At 46.3% G+C, this 19240-nt stretch overlaps 1 protein-coding gene across 7 annotated transcripts in view; it reads left to right on the top strand.

The window, feature by feature from the left end:
• Positions 1-19240, top strand: part of INF2 (inverted formin 2) — a 69791-nt gene that overhangs the window by 28489 nt on the left and 22062 nt on the right. For 6 of the 7 annotated variants that reach the window (XR_013987041.1, XM_081008118.1, XM_081008115.1 and 3 more), the window contains exons 2-9: positions 5490-5898; positions 8312-8427; positions 10051-10210; positions 11503-11536; positions 13483-13624; positions 14605-14746; positions 16119-17009; positions 17790-17935. Coding sequence is in view for 6 of the 7 variants with exons in the window: in XM_081008118.1 (XP_080864244.1) it covers positions 5505-5898; positions 8312-8427; positions 10051-10210; positions 11503-11536; positions 13483-13624; positions 14605-14746; positions 16119-17009; positions 17790-17935 (2025 nt within the window). In the remaining variant the exon portion in view is untranslated. The remainder of the gene's footprint in view (positions 1-5489; positions 5899-8311; positions 8428-10050; positions 10211-11502; positions 11537-13482; positions 13625-14604; positions 14747-16118; positions 17010-17789; positions 17936-19240) is intronic. The other variant, XM_081008119.1, reaches the window with a different exon arrangement.

Below are 19240 nucleotides of genomic sequence, written 5' to 3'. Positions count from 1 at the left end.
TTTTTGTTTGTTTTTAACTGAAAAGGTAGATCCTGGGAGTAAGTGCAAAGTGCAAAAATCAACTGACAGGAAAAGCTGAAAGTAACATAATTAAAATGCAAAATATTGTGTATCTGAAGAAGTGTGCATGCACACGAAAGCTCATACCAATGACAAACTTAGTTGGTCTCTAAGGTGCTATTGAAAGGATTTTATTTTTATTTTATTTTTGACTACCAACACGGCTACCTACTTGTAACTAGAAATATTGTATATTATTGAACTATTAAACGGGTAATGCTCACTGTTTCTGTGAACCTTGGAACCATGCAGCTAATTTCTTAAATCTAATCCTCCTTGATGGCTTTATTTGATGATTACCTCATTCCAGCTGCTGTGTGTGAAGGAGAGAGAGAGAAAATGGATACAGCTGATCTCTGTTCTCATTCCAAAGGCAGAATTAAACTCGCTATTGCATACAAAAGCAAAAGAACAGTTAGCAAACATACCACTGCTAGTTTTAATTCTTTCAATAGTTTGCAAAGTGCTCATTACCTACTAATGCCCCATTATTCCCAACCCATTGACTGAGTCATTTACCAGTTAAACTCTCCTTGTGGTCAGCTTAAAAGCGATTAAAAGGAGGTGGGTGTTAAATGGATTGCAAGAACTGCTGGTGGGGTTTTTTTGGGGGGGGGGAATTGTGGCCACTTGTGGCAGTATCACACCTTATTGGCATTCACCATTCCATTTATCACTCTCCTGCTGAAATAGGGACATTTTGGCTCTCCAGATGTTGTGAAACTGCAGCTTCCATCCTTTCTGGCAGCTGGCCATGGTAGCTGGAGGAAATAAAGAGAAACCTTTTGCTCCCTCTTTCACAACACCAAAACTTGTGGACATCCATTGAAGCCAAATGTTGGAAGATTTGGGACAGATGAAACTACATTGCACATAGATAAAATATATGACTCGCTCCCACAGGAGTAAGTGATGGGATTCTGCTGGCATGCCTGTCAGTGGAGATTGGGGAGAGATTTGGTTTGATTCACATTTCAGTTTGGACCTATTTATTCTGCAGTTCCTGATACAACTCCTTTTCCTCAACTCTCACCTCATATCACATCCCATTCCTGCAAACTGTCAGTGGGACAGAGGGGAAGTGGGTAGGAACAATGGAGAAATTCACTGTTGTTTGCATTTTAATAAGAAACTACCCAAGGCACACTTTTCGAGCCAGTAGGGGAACAGAAGCACAGTTATCCTTCAAAATTCACACTTCTCTGATTTTTGCAATTTGGATTTTGGAAAAATGAGAAGCTGAGAGAAACCACAATTAAAAGAACATATTTGCACATTAGGAAAAGTGCTATGAATGTTATGGTCGTGATGGTGATAGCAGTTTTCATTACGAAATAAGCTCAGCCTAGATCTCCACCCCACCCTACTTTGTGATACAACAACAGCCATAGGCTTTCTTAGTTCCACACGTGTCCACCTGGATTTATTCCAAAGAGCTGCCTACACTGAGGTCTTTTAGACACAGGTGGAGAGGAAACGCTTAACTCAATGTTGTTACTTCAAGAAAAGTGACAAACAGGAAACCCAGTCCAGGATTTCCTGCTTTACTTTGGTACTAACCCTGCATAGACATGTTAAATCAACAAGAATGACAGCATCATTTATTTTCAGTTTTGTATGACGGGGAATCTTATATTGTCTTACAAGCCTGTCTTCATTATAACCAAGTGAAAACAAGAAGGCTGTGTCACTGCATGCCTTGTTTCATAGCTTGGTTTCTCCATTCCTGGATGAGTATTAAGTGGTGAGCATTTCAAATAGCAGACATAACTGTGTTTCATTGTTTGGTTTACTTTCAGCTGTGATAACCTTGCCTTCAAGAGACTCAGTTTTTATTATTCTCCTGAAGAATCCCCCCTCAAAGCTGTGTGTTAATGCCAATTGAACAGATAGGCTTGCTGTCATTTGTGGTTTTAAAGCAGAGGCTTTCAAACCTTTTAGGCCTTCAGGGAATGCTTTTTTTTTCCTTGCTTTTTTTTGACACACTATTATTCTTCCAGACAGTAGATTTTTTTCTGGTGGGATTCAATCACGTACATACTGGCAAATTCAGGTTGTGCAATTGAAGTGAATTCGGTGCTCTTCCACAACAAACTCACTTCTTCTCAAAATCAATACTTTTTGCAATCACTAAAATGGCAGGAAAACACGCCGGAAAGTGTGGGGGGCAACAATTGCTCGATGTTGTCTAACATCCCTGCCATCAGATTGAACGCTCCATAAAGATGCAGTTTCATCTTAAAACCACCTAAAGTTTGTGCAAACAAATCTAAATGAATATGCATTAAACAGGTTGTCAGGAAGCAGCCCCTGACTGACCTGTTGAGGAAACGGTGAGCACCGGGCAGAGAATTAGGAACCATGTTGTGGCTAGTTCATGTTTGGCTCATGTAGGCATGTTAAGAACATAAGAAAAGCCTGCTGGTTCAAGCCACTGTCCCATTTAGTCCATCATCTTGTTCTCATGGTGGCCAACCAGATGTATGGGGGGAAACCCACAAGCAGGGGCCGATCCCAAGAGCACTCTCCCCTGGAGGCTCATAGCCATTGATTTCCTTCTTCTCCATCGATTTCTCCAACCCTCTTTTAGAGCTATCCATATTGGTGGCCACCAGGGCCTCCTGTAGTTTAACTCTGTGCTGTGTGAAGAAGTACTGGAATTTATCAGTCCTGACTATTCCAGTAATGTTAGGTCACATTGCTGTGAATGAAGAACAGGGCCTGCCCAAGCATATGAAGTAGCTGCCTCAGGCGGCAAATGTTAAGGGATGGTGAGCTGTGGGGTAGGTTTGGAGGATGGAGCTGTGTGTAACCATGCAGCCTGCCGTTTGCTCCTTAAGCTAGCTTCAGGCGCGGTGGAGAAATGTTGTGTATGAAGTACAATTCGACTGGCAGACCAGCTGCCTTCTGCCCATGGAAGCAGCCATCTTTTCCTTCACCTCAGGCAGCAAAATGGCTTGGGCCTGTCCTGATCAAGACTGTGCCTTAGAATGTACTTCTCTGCTCTGTTTAAAGCTCCTGTGAGGAGCTAGAAACTTTTGAAACGTGTGTGTGTGTGTGTGTGTGTGTGTGTAAAAGGATAGAGCTAATTTGATTGTTTCAGGCTCTTGGTTAATTTTATTGAATTATTCTTTGCTCTAGGTATCAAATGACAGCTACAGTATTTGTTAGTTGACCAGAAATTCATCCTGCAAAGCTGCCCTAGAATATCCTCCCACTCAAGAAAGTGAAGATCATGAGACATTTGATTTTATTTCTCAGCATTTTCTCTCTCAGTCTAAAGGGTTTTCAGAAGAGGCAGCTTGGAAATGTTAAAGAAGCCTTTTAGTCACTGCTTAGCATTCAGGCTTGAGGAAGCAGAAGACAGATTTATCTCTTCTGCCCCCACAAATTCCTCATCCCTCTTCTCTGCCAAGGCCAGAAGGGCTTGGCTCAGAAGGGGTCAGGAAAAGGGGTCTTTTCCAGAGCTCCTTGGAAGAAGGCAAGGAGTTCTTCTGCTGGAAATAGTTGCTCCTCAACATATCCTTTGCTCCCTGGTGATTTTATTTGCCATGTGCATTTTCTCCTCCTAAGCTTCACGGTACGCGCACAAAAAGCTTATTCACTGTTTCACATTTTCCAGCAATGCTGCCCTGCTTTCTTTTCTTTTTCTTTTTCATTTTCTTTTTTTGTTAGCCAGCAGAGTGGTTTAGCAGCTGGGCTGTTGTCCAAGCTATTTGGAATTCAAGAGTAGCAGAGAAGGCGAAAAACAAAGAGCCTGATGCTTAACCCCTTTTTTCACTTATTGGACATTCTCATCCCACCCTTTTCTTGCAAGGAATTCGATGCCAGCAGCATAGGAAACATAGGGAACTGCATTGGACCAAGCCAGACCAATTGTCCATCTGGCTCAGTGTTGTCCACTCTTCCCTGCATGTATGGCTCTTCCCCTCCAACCCATTTTATCTTCACAACAACCCTGAGAGGTAGATTAGGCTAGAGAGATTGACAGGCCCAAGCTCACCCAGTGGTTGGGTGGGATTTTTGACTTGAGTCTCCCCAGTCCTCAGGGATGGGGGTGGGGAGGATCTTCAGATCTCATTCGCCTCCAACTGCAACCTCCAAGAGCTGTTCAACAATAAAACAGCCTTCCTTGGAAGGTGATGGACTTCTCCAGGATAATCAGGGATTATTTAGCTGTGATTCCTGCATTGCTGGAGGTTGGGGTTGGAAGTCCCTTCCACTTCTACAATTCTGTGAGTCTTCATCTCCCGATTGACCATGCTAGCTGGGAGCTAAAATGGGAGTTGGAGACATTAGACCATGAATAGGCAAACTAAGGCCCGGGGGCCAGATCCGGCCCAATCACCTAAATCCGGCCCTCCGACGGTCCAAGAATCAGCATCTTTTTACATGAGTAGAATGTGTGCTTTTGTTTAAAATGCATCTCTGGGTCATTTGTGGGGCCTGCCTGGTGTTTTTACATGAGTAGAATGCGTTCTTTTATTTAAAATGTGTCTCTGGGTTATTTGTGGGGCATAGGAATTTGTTCATTCCCCCCCCCTTCAAAACATAGTCTAGCCCCCCCCCCCACAAGGTCTGAGGGACAGTGGACCGGCCCCCTGCTGAAAAAGTTTGCTGACCCCTGCCCTAGACTCATTTGTTGCTCATTTGACATCGCAGCCAGTAGGTGTGCACCACTGCATTCCACGTAGTGCTTGCTGCAGAAATATGGAGTTTCTGCCCCTCCCCCCTCCGCATGCACCCCAGGCACTTTTTGAAGACTTCTGTTGAGTTGTTTGGAAACCCAGTCAGTGGATTTGAAGTGTGTTGGCTGCAGTACAGGAGCTTGATCACATGGATAAGGCTCTGCAGAGAGAAACTGGAAGTCCAGCACATTCCTTTGTGGTGACACATCTGTGTTGTAGGGGAGAGGCTTTTGCAGCAGCCGCTGAGTTTTATCTGAAAGCTGTCAACATTTTGAAAGTTGAGGCACTTTTAGTGGTTCCCCCATGCCCCTGAGGTTTGGCTGCACGTCATCAGGGGCTGAACCTCCAGTGGGACAGCACCTGCCCTGTGGAACTCCTTGCCACTAGAGGTTCAGCAGCAGCCATCTCTACTTGTATTCTAAGAACTGTTATTATTCAAGCTGGCTTTTCGCACCCGAGATTCTTTGCCAACCATCTCTTGCTGATGTGTCTGACATTTTTTAGACTTGTAGAGTTGGAAGTGGTACCCCATGGGTCATCTAGTCCAACCCCCTCTGCAATGCAGGAATCTAAAGCTTCCATGGCCGATGGCCATCCAATCCCTTATTGTAATGCGGTGTTTTATAGTCTGTGGTGCCGCCTTGTGAGGAGTTATATAAAAGTGCAGTTTATGGATATTTAAGTAAATAAACCAACAATAAATAAATGCCTGAGCTTCTCTCTTTCTCTCTCCCACTTTAGGAGTCACTGGCCAACATGTCTCTCAAGAAGGAAGGTGTGCAGAAGAAATGGGCTGCCTTGAAGGAGAAGCTGGGTTCTCAGGACTCCGATCAGACGGAGGCCAACCTGGAAAACGCAGAGCCGGAGCTGTGCATCCGCCTCCTGCAGATCCCATCCGTGGTGAACTACTCAGGGCTCAAGAAGCGGCTGGAGAGCAGCGACGATGGCTGGATGGTCCAGTTCCTGGAGCTCTGCGGACTGGATCTCCTGCTTGAGGCCCTGGATAGGCTTTCCGGGAGGGGGGTCTCCAGGATCTCGGATGCCCTGTTGCAGCTGACTTGCATCAACTGCGTGCGAGCAGTCATGAACTCTCAGAAGGGCATCGAGTACATCGTGAGCAATGAAGGCTACGTCAGGAAGCTCTCCCAAGGTGAGAGAATGTTTCCCTCGTTCGTTCCACACAGTGTTTGCAGGCACACAAAACATGTAGTGGGATGCGGGTGGCACTGTGGGTTAAACCACAGAGCCTAGGACTTGCTGATCAGAAGGTTGGCGGTTCGAATCCCCGCGACGGGGTGAGCTCCTGTTGCTCGGTCCCTGCTCCTGCCAACCTAGCAGTTCAAAAGCACGTCAAAGTGCAAGTAGATAAATAGGTACCGCGCTGGCGGGAAGTTAAATGGCATTTCTGTGTGCTGCTCTGGTTCACCAGAAGTGGCTTAGTCATGCTGGCCACATGACCCAGAAGCTGTACGCCGGCTCCCTCAGCCAATAAAGCGAGATGAGCACCACAACCCCAGAGTCGGTCATGACTGGACCCAATGGTCAGGGGTCCCTTTACCTAAAACATGTAGTTGCAATGCAACAAAAGTAGACCTAGACCATGGGTAGGACAAACTAAGGCCTGGGAGCCCGATTCGGCCCAATCACATTCTAAATCTGCCCCCCGGGCGGTCTGGGAATCAGCATGTTTTTACATGAGTAGAATGTGTCCTTTTATTTAAAATGCACCTCTGGGTTATTTGTGGGGCCTGCCTGGTGTTTTTACATGAGTAGAATGCGTGCTTTTATTTAAAATGCATCTCTGGGTTATTTGTGGAGCATAGGAATTCGTTCATTTTCCCCCCGTCAAAATATAGTCCGGCCCCCCACAAGGTCTGAAGGACTGTTGACCGGCCCCCTGCTGAAAAAGTTTGCTGATGCCTGACCTAGACAATAAATAAAACGTTTAGAAATACGCAGTGCTTTTTTCTTTAAAAAAATGTTTAGGGGTACTCTCATTTTTATTATTATTATTATTATTATTATTATTATTATTATTATTAATTTATACCCCGCCCATCTGGCTGGGTTTCCCCAGCCACTCTGGGTGGCTTCCAACAAAAGATAAAAATACAATAAAACATAAGTCATTAAAAACTTCCCTTAACAGGGCTGCCTGCAGATGTCTTCTAAACATCAGATGGTTGTTTATTTCTTTAACATCTGATGGGAGGGCGTTCCACAGGGTGAGTGCCACTACTGAGAAGGCCCTCTGCCTGGTTCCCTGTAACTTGGCTTCTCACAGTGAGGGAACCACCAGAAGGCCCTCCCAGCTGGACCTCAGTGTCCGGGCAGAACGATGGGGGTGGAGATGCTCCTTCAGGTATACTGGACTTTCTTTACTCAAGAAAATCTCCATTATAGTAATTTTCCTACTCATATTGAAATACTGCCCCTCGATGAGGCCAAACTTGTCATTAGTAAAACACCACACATCCACATTCCACACTGCTCCACATATTAAACAATCGCTTCTGTCTGAGACTCAGGAAACACTGTGAGAGGAAATGAGGCCGCCATCAGGGGTAGCAACAGAACTGACAATTCACCGTGCTAGAGAAGAAACTTAGAATTTTTATTTTTATTTTAGTTTCTTCTTCCATTAGAGTCACAAAATGTTTAGGAGCATGCGTACCCCCAGGAAAAAAAGCACTGGAAGTACGCAACCAAACTGAGCAGGGGCTCACTTTCCCCCAAGCAGGTGGGATTTGTGCCTTCCTGAACTAAGCCGTTTCCTAATTTGTTGTCTCAAGGTTAGACTAGGGTTATTAGACATCCCCGGTTCCCAGGTACAATCCCTGGATTTGTAAACCTGTCCCTGGACAAATTCCGTCCCTGGAATGTCCCCAGATTTGCAAATCTGTCCCCGGGAAATGTGGCAGCGGCAGCCTCAGCAGCCCGGAGCCAGCCTGGTAGCGCAGTTGGCTCTGGCTGGCTTCAGGAGCTGCTCGCTGCCGCCACCACTGCCGAAAGGGAACCAGGGACGTCCGGTGGTACAGATCTCCTGCCCCCTTTGTTTTGACAGATCGGGGGAGGCTTGGGAGTCACGGGCGGGCGGGCGCTGCCCAGAAGGGGCACAAGGTGCGTGGTTTCTCTGCCAGGCAAGGTGCAAAGCCCTTCTTTTGCAGCCTGTGAAACATAAATGTGCAGAGGTTTTTTAGAAAACCAGGCAACAGCCACCCGCCCGTAACTCGCGAGCCTCCCCCGATCAGTCAAAACAAAGGAGGAAGGGGGCAGGAGATCAGGGGAGGCTCGGGAGTCGTGGGTGGGCAGCGCGCCATTGCCCAGTTTTTAAAAAACTCTGTGCATTTATGTTTTACAGGGTGCGAAAGAAGGGCTTTGCACCTTTATACAATATGCATGTGTGCTTGGGCCCAGGGTCTTTTGCCTCATCTTTCCCACTACTGACTCCCTGTTGCTATTCAGCTTAAAAAAAAAAGTGTCCCCGGATTCATTGAAAAAAATCTGGTCACCATAGGTTAGACATACCCTCATTGCTGACCTCGGTCCCTCTGTCTCTGCAGCACTTGACACCTCGAACGTCATGGTCAAGAAGCAAGCGTTTGAGCTCCTGGCCGCTCTCTGCATTTACTCAGTGGATGGTCACGCTCTGGCGTTGGACGCTCTGGATCATTACAAGGCAAGCAGAAAGTCAGATGTATTGTTAAGGGCACAATGTACACACACGTATAAAAATTCTCTGCTGAATCAGATCAAAGGTTATCTACTCTAGTGTCTTGTTTCCCACAGCGACTAACTGGATGCCTCCAGCTATCCTACAGGTAGAGCTTCATATAGGGATGGGTAGATTGGCCACTTTGAAAGTGGTTTACCTAGCAAATGTAAATAGATAATAATAATGAGATTTAGTAGTGGGGAAAGATAGGGGAAGGGCTGTAGCACCCTTTGCATGCAGAAGGTCCTAACTTCAATCTCCAGCACCACCAGGTAAGGCTGGGAATATCTCCTGCCCAAAACCCTGGAGAGCTGGTGCCTGTCAGTGTAGGCAGCAATGAGACGGACCAATGGTCTGACTCTGTATAAGGCAACTTCCTGTGTATCTACATACGTAGGCTCTTCATATAGAGCGATATGGGGAGAGCTGTAGCTCATCTAGTAGGGCATCTGCTTTGCATGCAGAGGGCCCCGGGTTCAATAGTAATATTAATATCAATATTAATATCAGTGTTGATATTAATGTTAATATTAACCCAGCTGACTGGGTTTCCCCAGGCAGCATGTACAAACACATAATGCAGATGTACCTTGGAAGTTGAGTGGAATCCGTTCCGGAAGTCCGTTCGACTTCCAAAACGTTCGACTTCCAAGGCGCGGCTTCCGATTGGCTGCAGGAATGTCCTGCAGCCAATCGGAAGCTGCGGAAGCTGTTCCAGATGTTCGGCTTCTGGAAATAATTTGAAAACCAGAACAATCACTTCCAATTTCCAAGCGTTCGGGAGGCAAAACATTTGAGTTCACAGGCATTTGGCTTCCGAGGTTCCACTGTAAAACATTAAATGTTAAAAAGTTCCCTATACAGGGCTGCCTTCAGATGTCTTCCAAAGGCTGTATAGTTACTTATCTCCTGCCTGCTGGAGTGTAGCACTGCCAGCCAGTTTAGACAGTACTGAGCTAGAAGAACCAATTGCCTGACTCATTTTAAAGGAGCTTTTTATGTTCGGCTGTTTTATTAAGAGACTATAGCTAAGTTGTAAAGCACTTACAGTGGTGCCTTGCAAGACGAAATTAATCCGTTCCGCGAGTCTCTTCGTCTTGCGGTTTTTTCGTCTTGCGAAGCACAGCTATTAGCGGCTTAGCGGCTATTAGTGGCTTAGCGGCTATTAACGGTTTAGCGGCTATTAACGGCTTAGCGGCTTTAAGAAAAAGGAAACAAACTCGCAAGAACTCGCAAGACGTTTCGTCTTGCGACGCAAACCCATAGGGAAATTCGTCTTGCGGAACGACTCAAAAAACGGAAAACTCTTTCGTCTTGCGCGTTTTTCGTCTTGCGAGGCATTCGTCTTGCGAGGTACCACTGTACTCTGCAGGGGGGAAATCCCAGGGTTGGTCATCAGCATCTCCATGAAGGGCAGTTGATGGGGAAGAAAACCCTTCTGTGACCCCGGAGAGCCCTTGACAGTCAAAAGTAGGCAGTTCTGGGCTCGATGTCCAAAGGGTCTGGGCAGTTTTGATGCAAGCAGCTTCATGTGTTGCTCTTGATTTTGAACCTCGATTTGACACGCCTGCGATTTCTGTGTCACAGACGGTGAAGAACCAACAGTACCGCTTCAGTGTCATCATGAATGAGCTCTCGACCACCGACAACGTGCCCTACATGATAACCCTCTTGAGTGCCATCAACGCGGTCATCCTGGGGACGGAAGAACTGAGAGCTCGGATGCAGCTCCGCAATGAGTTCATTGGTAAGGACGGCAGTCCGGAAACCTAGAACATGATGCAACGTTAATGACAGAGCCATTCCTTGATCCAGACTGGGGTTCTAGGATGCTGTGGTCTAGGTATATACTAGTCATATACAGAAGGGACGCGGGTGGCGCTGTGGGTTAAACCACAGAGCCTAGGGCTTGCCAGTCAAAAGGTCAGCGGTTGCCAATCAGAAGGTCGGGGTGAGCTCCCGTTGCTCGGTCCCTGCTCCTGCCAACCTAGCAGTTCGAAAGCACGTCAAAGTGCAAGTAGATAAATAGGTACCGCTCCGGCGGGAAGGTAAACGGCGTTTCCGTGCGCTGCTCTGGTTCACCACATGCTGGCCACATGACCTGGAAGCTATACGCCAGCTCCCTTGGCCAATAAAGTGAGATGAGCGCCGCAACCCCAGAGTCGTCCACGACAGGACCTAATGGTCAGGGGTCCCTTTACCTTTACCTTTTACTCTTGCTGTTTGCTACACTGGGCTCCTTTGTGAGGAAGGGTGAGATTTAAATAAATAAAATAAGTTTGTTAGTAGGGCTGGGCACAACCTGGTTTTCAACATCATGATATATCACCATCTAAACATCGCAATATACTGGTCTATCACAATGTCTGAAATAAGGAAATAGCTATGTTAAGGCATTGGCTGGCTTTGTGGTTTGTCCCTCATCTTTATTTATGCATAGCACACAGACACATGTCTGTGAGTGAGGTCCCTAATAAGGAGGATTGGCGATAAAAATGATAGAATATTCAAAGTTCGCAGGCCTAACAAGTAAAATAAGGGAGCAAGTAGATCAAGTATAAAAGTGGAGTGGGGAAAATTGTGGAGTATTTGGAAAATAACTGTAAACATGTGAAAACGCTAGCAATATTACGGGTAAATTCAACAGTAAAATATGTAATAAAGGAAGAATAAGGGGAGAAATCAAACTAAATGGATATACTGTATAAGAATATGCAGGAATAGTGGGAAAATCAAAGGAACCAGGGAAGGGGAAGAAGGGAAGTTGCTGATTGTTTTATTATAAAGAAAGATATTAATAGTGGAAATGTATATTTGAATTTGATTTTGGAAATGGTGATAAATATATATATATTTTTTTAAAAAAAAAATGATTCGCAATATATTGCAAGGTCAAATATTATGAAACCAATCTCACAATATGGACTTCAAACTGGTTTTGGATGATATATTGATATATCACCCAGCCCTATTTCCTAGTGATTGTGTTCTTTTATGTCAGTGAAACTCTTCAACACATTTTTAATTCGCTCCTTCCAGGTCTCCAGTTGTTGGATATTTTAACCAAGCTGAGGTGAGTCATTTATTATCTTTCTGACCATATCCGTTGAGATTTATTTTGCAGCAGCGCATCATTTCAGGATGATCATGATCATTGTCGGTACAAATCTTCAGGCCAGCCATTATGTCTGCGGTTATTTCTGTCTAGCTCCAACCACTTTGCATGACAGACCTATGCATCAAGAGATTCGGGCTTGAATAGACTTGTACCACCATTACATTTCCTTTGAAACAGCTGTGCTGTGCTCACATTTAGGGACTGATGGATCACTGTATTTAGATCCTGGAAGGAATTTTCCCCCTAGTCAAAATGACTAATAACACTGGAGCGTGTTGGAGATTTTTACTATCTCCGTCATTTTTCTAAGACCCCTCAATCTTTTTCTTGCAAATAATGACAATATAGGTATGCATTTTCAGTTTGATTTTTGCTACCATGAGGTCTAGAAGCATGCTTTTTCCAAACCCACCAAATTCTGCTATGACCACCTAGGATTTCTTCACAATCCAGCCAAGCAACTCCAGTCCCACCTGACCTAGACTGAGACAATTGCTCTAGGTGGGTGGCCCAGTTTTCATGATTAAGCACTGGCTTAATAAACTACTTGCTTCCCACTTCCAAATTCTAGCTGGTTTGGAAGCCGTTAACTTCAGTTCCCAGTTCATACATAATGAGAAGCAGTAGTTAACAGTTGTTGTTGTTGTTTAGTTGTTTAGTCGTGTCCGACTCTTCGTGACCCCATGGACCAGAGCACGCCAGGCACTCCTGTCTTCCACTGCCTCCCGCAGTTTAGTCAAACTCATGCTGGTAGCTTCGAAGACACTATCCAACCATCTCGTCCTCTGTCGTCCCCTTCTCCTTGTGCCCTCCATCTTTCCCAACATCAGGGTCTTTTCCAGGGAGTCTTCTCTTCTCATGAGGTGGCCAAAGTATAGGAGCCTCAGCTTCAGGATCTGTCCTTCCAGTGAGCACTCAGGGCTGATTTCCTCCAGAATGGAGAGGTTTGATCTTCTTGCAGTCCATGGGACTCTCAAGAGTCTCCTCCAGCACCATAATTCAAAAGCATCAATTCTTCAGTGATCAGCCTTCTTTATGGTCCAGCTCTCACTTAACAGTAAGCAAGGTTATTGAGCCAGGATTTGATCCATAAATGTCTCTAGCTAAACCCACCAGTAGGAAACCCCCATTTATTCCTTCTTCTCATTTATCTTTGGTCCATGGGTGCATTTTACTGGAAGAGGACACTAGCAGCACTTGTAACGAGGCAGAGCCGTGGGTTTGCCCTCCTGACCCTGGTGTAGCAATGGCTTACCAGGACTGGGTTGAAACAGGGCAGTGGTGAGGTCAGAGTCATACAGCTGCACTGGGTGGAGAGCTGGACTGGCAGCGGCAGTCCTGCCAGCATAGCTGCATTGGCCCCAACCTTACCACCACCTGCATCCCCATCCAGGTAAACACCAGTGATGCTGGTGTCTGGAGGGTAGCTGTGCCCCAACCATAGCTGTCAACCTTCCCTTTTTTTTGCGGGAAATTCCCTTATTCCAGCGCCGTTTCCCGCTGCTTCCCACTGCTATCCCAGATTGTTAGATATCCCGTAGACTGTCCCCAAGACAGGTGAGGCTGCTGATCCCTTATTTTTGAGGCTGCTGATCCCTTATTTTCAAATCTGAAAGTTGGCAGCTATGGCCCCAACCAAGGGCACTGCTACTAAGAAAAGCCACAGGATTCTCTGATTTGCAAATTGACCTGCCCTCCAAAAATGTTTTGGGAGACTTAAAATATGAAGAGGTTTCCCTAAATGTGTGTATTTCACCTTTTCAGTATAGATGCTTGTACTAAGGAGAGCAGGAAGTAGTTGAGATTTGGGGACACCCTCTCATACCTGTATGTAACTCAAAATGAGCTCAGTTTTTTAACGGAGGGTTTTGCAAATATCTACTGTTGCGGGTTCTCTGCAGAGATATAGAGGATGAGGACTTGCTTATCCAGTGTGAAACGTTTGAGGAGGCCAAGTCCGAAGACGACGAGGAATTGCTGAGGATATGCGATGGGATTGACATGAGCAACCATCAAGAGGTTTTCTCATCCCTGTTTAACAAAGTGAGTGGGGGTCTTCGTTTTAAATGCAGCTTTAAACATTTTTAGAACATTCCTGTTCTGCCCCCCCCCCCCGCCTTTTCCAAATAGCTAATAACAAGTATCCATTAAAAAAACCTAATAAATATCAGATATGAAGCAATAAACAAAGGAAAGCCACTCGGCCCATTAAAAACAACCATATCAATTATTACTCTTATTATTATTATTAAATATCTATACTGCCCTTCATCCGAGGATCATGGGGCAGTTTGCAATATAAAAACGCAAAATGCACGCCATAATAACAGACAAATAACCCCCGCACACACACAGTTTAAAAGGCCATAGATTGTTTAATTAACAATTTAAGAGGAATGTTTTTGCCTGGTGCCTAAATATATGCAATGAAGGAGCCAAGAGAGGGAAAGTTTTGTCAGAACAGAAACAGCTGCAACAGAAGTTAGAAGATGCAACGAGTCGTGCTGGGCCAAACCTAGGGGCTGTGAAGCCCAGCAGCCCCTTGCCAGAGTGGCCAGCCAGATGCCTTTGGGAAGCCTACAAGCAAACTGTGAGGGCAACAGTCTTCTGCCACCATTATGCATGGTGCTTCAGATCCTGAAGGTGGCAGGTAACCATCTAGCCTTGTCCTCCATGAATATTGGATGTGATGTAGAATGCGATCCTTGTTTCACTCACAGTCACACTGCACCATGGAGGTTTGTGAGCAAGGTGCCCATATATTCTGAGGTTTATACATCCCTCATGCAGAGATGCCCTCTGCCACACATGCACACAAGAATTTGCCCACATGTATCCTGTGCCTGCTTCCACAACTGGGAAATTTGGCTCAGCCCTTACATCCAGCATCAGCAACGAATAACTTGACAACCCTGGGCTTACAACAGCGTAGGTTTTAATGGCCGCCTGCCATGGCACCCTGCCATGTAACAATGACTTACGATCTGGAAAGCTTAACTTGTGGTGGCTGCTTTTCGTTTCAGGTGAGCAGCTTTCCAGCCTCCATCCAACTGCTGTCCATTCTCCAGAGCCTCTTGCATCTCGAACCTTCCCATCGCTCCAGCCTGTTGCTATGGGAATCCTTAGAAATCCTAGTAAGCAGAGCCATCTTGCTTGCAAATGACAGTAAGTGGAAGCTCACTGTAACCTATGATGCAGCCTCAGTGCTGTCTTTGTGTTGTTGTCATCGTTGTCGTCTTCTTCTTATTCTTTGGCGATCACTCATAGCTGAATAAGATTGTCTTCCATGAACACAGTTTTAACAGTGAGTCCATAAGTGACTATGGAGGCCAATTCTGGATCCACACATCCTTCCATGGTGGGGACATAGGTTTCTGGGCAGGAGTTGGTCACGGTTAGGGTTTGCCAAACATGCCTTTCTCTTGGCACATTTCTCCCTTTTGTCCTGAGTTTGTGCTTCTTCAAAGTCCCTGACACCTTTGGGAATGGCTGTTCTCCAATTGGAGCTCTCACAGGCCAGTGTTTCCCAGTTTTCGGTGTTTATAGTACCTTTTTTTAGATTTGCCTTGAGAGCATCTTTAAATCTCTTTTGTTGTCCACCAGTATTTTGCTTTCCATTCTTGAGCTGGGAATAAGTAGTTGCTTTGGAAGATGATAATCAGGCATCTGAATAGCATGACCAGCCCAACAAAATTGATGTTGAAGAACAACAACTGCTTCAACACTGGAAATGTTGAGAATATTGTTTCTGGTTTAGGGCTATTTCTATTTTTAAAAGGATATTCTACAAAGGGAAACATACTACAGGGGAAACATTTCCCTGCATATTTACATTTACATTTATATTTATAATGCCTTTTTCCCTAACAGAGACTCAAAGACAGCTTACAGATAAAATAGAAACAGCTTTAAAAAATGGTGGTGGTAGGGAAATCATTTTTTAAAAAAATAAACATTTACAGAATTAAAACTGTATATAAATACAAAATTAATATATATTCTGTATTTATATATAGTTTTAATTCTATAAATGTAAAACATACAGATAATTACAATAAGGATGACAGGATATCAGCCCTTTTGTTAGAAAGCAGTCAGATCACCAAAGCCAGCAGAAGGGCAACAAGGAGGCAGACTATCTATTGGTCTGCCTTCCTACATTCTATGGCAAAGAAAGTTGTGTCTAGCTGTCATCTGAACAGAAAGTGCATCTAACAAACCCCTGTGATACCCATCATTTATATTCTCATGAAGGAATGGCAGAGCTTCCGGCAGGGTAACGACAGCATTTGGAAACCACCAACCCAAAGCACCTCTAATAAAGCCAGGGGACTTGTCCATCATTTTTGATAGATGTGTGCAGCTGAGGAGATACTTGGCTCTTCCACAGTGGTTTTCTATGGCCACCCCACCAGCCATTGGACTGGGTATCCCTTGTTCTGCAGTAGTAGTCATAGTAGTAGTAGTTGCTGTTTGTGCAGAAAGAGGCTTTGAACTGGTTCTAAGGATGCCTTAGATCTTCTCCCCTTCATTGCAGTACAAGGCAACAGCGTGGAAGAAGTCATGGAGAGGCTGCTGTCCATCAAGAAGAGGCCAAAGAAAAGAAGTCCAGACTCCCGGCGAGGCGCCAACAAAGTGAATGAGAGCACTCAGACCAATGATGCTTCTGAGGGTCTTCCAAACGCCTGCCAGAAATGTCCTCTTCCCGCGACTTGCTCTTCCGGTGGCCCACCCAACCCAGAGGCTCCAAATGTGTCTGAGAGCGTTACGCCATCCCAGCTACTGACCTGCTCGGCATTGCCTGGGCAAAGCTCCACTCCATCGAGTGTTCCTCTACTGCCACCACCTCCCCCTCCGCTTCCTGGAACAGCCAGCATGGAATCACAACAGCTGCCACCGCCGCCACCTCCACCACCACCTCTCCCTGGCATGATAAGTGCACCACCTCCAGCCCCCCCTCTGCCTGGCATGGCGGGGGTCCCTCCCCCTCCTCCCCCTCTGCCTGGCATGGCAGCGATTCCTCCACCACCCCCACTCCCTGGCATGATAAGCGCGCCACCTCCAGCTCCCCCTCTGCTTGGCATGGCAGCAATCCCGCCACCGCCCCCACTCCCAGGCATGCCACCTCCTCCACCCCCTCTGCCTGGCATGACTGGGATTTTTCCACCGCCCCCGCTCCCTGGCATGGGAGGTGTGCCACCCCCTCCCCCGCTCCCTGGTATGGGAGGTGTGCCACCGCCTCCCCCGCTCCCTGGCATGGGAGGTGTGCCACCGCCTCCACCCCTCGCAGGCAACGTGGATGAAATTGTGATTGCCCGTGTCGAGGTCCCCCTTGGGTATTACAGGCCCTTCCACAAGAGGGTGAAGCCTCCGACACTAAGGATGAAGAAGTTGAACTGGCAGAAGCTGCCCTCCAACGTGGTGAGAGGTAAGTTATGCCAACGCCACGTCCCGTTCGCTTTGTCGCCAGCGCAAATTCTCTCCCAGTGCAAGCCTACCTGCATGTTAAGGTCCTCCTTGCAGGTCCTTTTCCACACGCCAGCTCCTCCTGAAGCATAGCCGGTAGGGTCTTCTCGGTGGTAGCCCCAGTGCTATGGAACTCTCTCCCCAAAGATGTATGCCTCCCTTTCCTCCCTGTCGTTTCGACAGCTGCATGTGGCCACCTTGTCCTGATAAGCTTTCGAGCTGCCATGATGCCTGGCTTGAACTTGGTATATTTATTTATACGCTCTAGAATGCTGCTATTTTGACGTGTTTGTAAAAGCAAAGTATTTGGCTGTCTCTTTTTCGTATCTCGTCATCAATTTTAGTATCGTTGGCTCTCCTGCTGAGATTTCTTTTTAATGCAAATTGATGGATTGCAGCCACGGCCATGCAGATTCTTTCTGAGAATGTTTTCCCCCAAACAGTATTGAAAATGGGGCAGCAAATAACTGCCACCCAAGACTATAACAAGTACAGCTTATCACTGATGAACGATAGAAAGGACAGCTGGAGAGGCTTTCCGTAATTCAGTCCAACTTTACCCTAGTCCTGTGGCATCTCAAAGACTTCAGTGCCATCAACCTTTTCATTTTCTACTGTACTATTTTCTTTTTCTTTTTTGCATCCAATATCTAATAATTTTCCTGCAGTGCCTCACCTCGAGGGGATATATGCAAGGGGAACTTGTTGTGTGCCGCCTGCCATAATGCCTTTTGTCTTGCAGAGGGGCACTCTATGTGGGCTTCCGCAACAAGCAGTAGCGAGGAGATCATTGAGCCGGACTACACGAGTATAGAGCAATTGTTTTGCTTCCCACAAACGAAGCCCAAGGAGAAACAGGCAGCCCCGGTGAAGGTGGAACCGAAGGAGGTAAGACAGTGATCCATCTGGATAACTGCGCAGTCTGTCCCAATGATACCAATAAGACTGCCTTGCAGATAGCCACTTGCCTGTGATGATGGAGAATCTCCTTTAGGTGACCAGGCAAGGAAGCTTTCGAAGTTGGTGAGGAAAGTTGCTTCTTTTCTTATCATAGAATGATATAATTATAGAGTTGGAAGGGACCCAAGGGTCATCTAGTCCAACCCCCTACGAAGCAGGAATCTCAACTAAAGCATCCCTGACAGATGGCCATCTAACCTTTGCTTCAAAACCTCCAAGGGAGGAGAGTCCACCATCTGCTGAGGGAGCCCATTCCACTGTCAAACAGCTCTTACCCTCAGAAAGTGTGAAGTCGGAATCTCCTTCCTTGTAACTTGAAGCCATTGGTTCGCGTCCTACCCTCCAGAGCAGGAGAAAACAAGCTCGCTCCATCCTCCATGTGACAGCCCTTGAGATATTTGAAGATGGCTATCATAACTCCTTTCAGTCTCCTCTTTTTCAGACTAAACAAACCAGCCCCTTCAGCCTTTTCTTGCAAACAGGACCCAAGCACAAGAACACTCTCCCTCCTGAGATATCCAGCAACTGGTGTTCAGAAGCTTGGCTGCCTCCAACTCTCGTGGCAGAGCAGAGCCATCGTGGCTAGTAGCCATGAAATTGTTTGATCCTCTTTTAAATCCTTTTAAATTTGTCTAATCCTCTTCTTTTCTTGCGGAAGGGCCATAGCTCAGTGGTAGAGCATCTGTCTTGCATGCAGGAAGTCCCAGGTTCAAATCCCATCATCTCGGGGATTTCCGGGTTAGAGCCTCCGGCAATGGCGGATTTCCTCTGACCGGGAGGAATCCGCTTCGTGGAAATCAGGGTCTGGACCGCCACGGCGAGGTGGAGACCCATTAAAAACCACAGGCGGGAGAAGCCTGTGGACGTGGGATTCAGCTGGCACCTTTTGCGCCTCCCCTACTCGCGGGGAAACCCGGTTTCAGGGATCCGGAGTGACGTGGGGTGAGCGGCGCGGTGCTTCGAATCGATTGCTTTTTTCACGAAGTGAAGCCGCATTGCTGTTGCCGGAGAGCGCTGACTTTTTCCTGTGGACAATTGGACCTTAAACAACTACCCGTGAGTAGAACGGAAAATTGGATTACTAAACATCTTTAATTTGGCACCGAAGCGGGAAGGTTCCAAACAGGAAGTCCGCCTTCCGCTTTTGTAAATAGATTGAAGCAAAGACGTTGCAAGCTAAAGTCTGGAAAGTCTTTTGTAAAGGATTAAATCTCCATCGGCTAAAATTACTAA

The sequence above is a fragment of the Podarcis pityusensis genome (assembly GCF_964106645.2).
Source record: "Podarcis pityusensis genome assembly, chromosome: 1".
Classification (NCBI taxonomy): Eukaryota; Metazoa; Chordata; class Lepidosauria; order Squamata; family Lacertidae; genus Podarcis; species Podarcis pityusensis.
The sequence above is the reverse complement of the archived record's forward strand: the minus strand, read 5'-3'. Positions and strand labels throughout refer to the sequence as shown.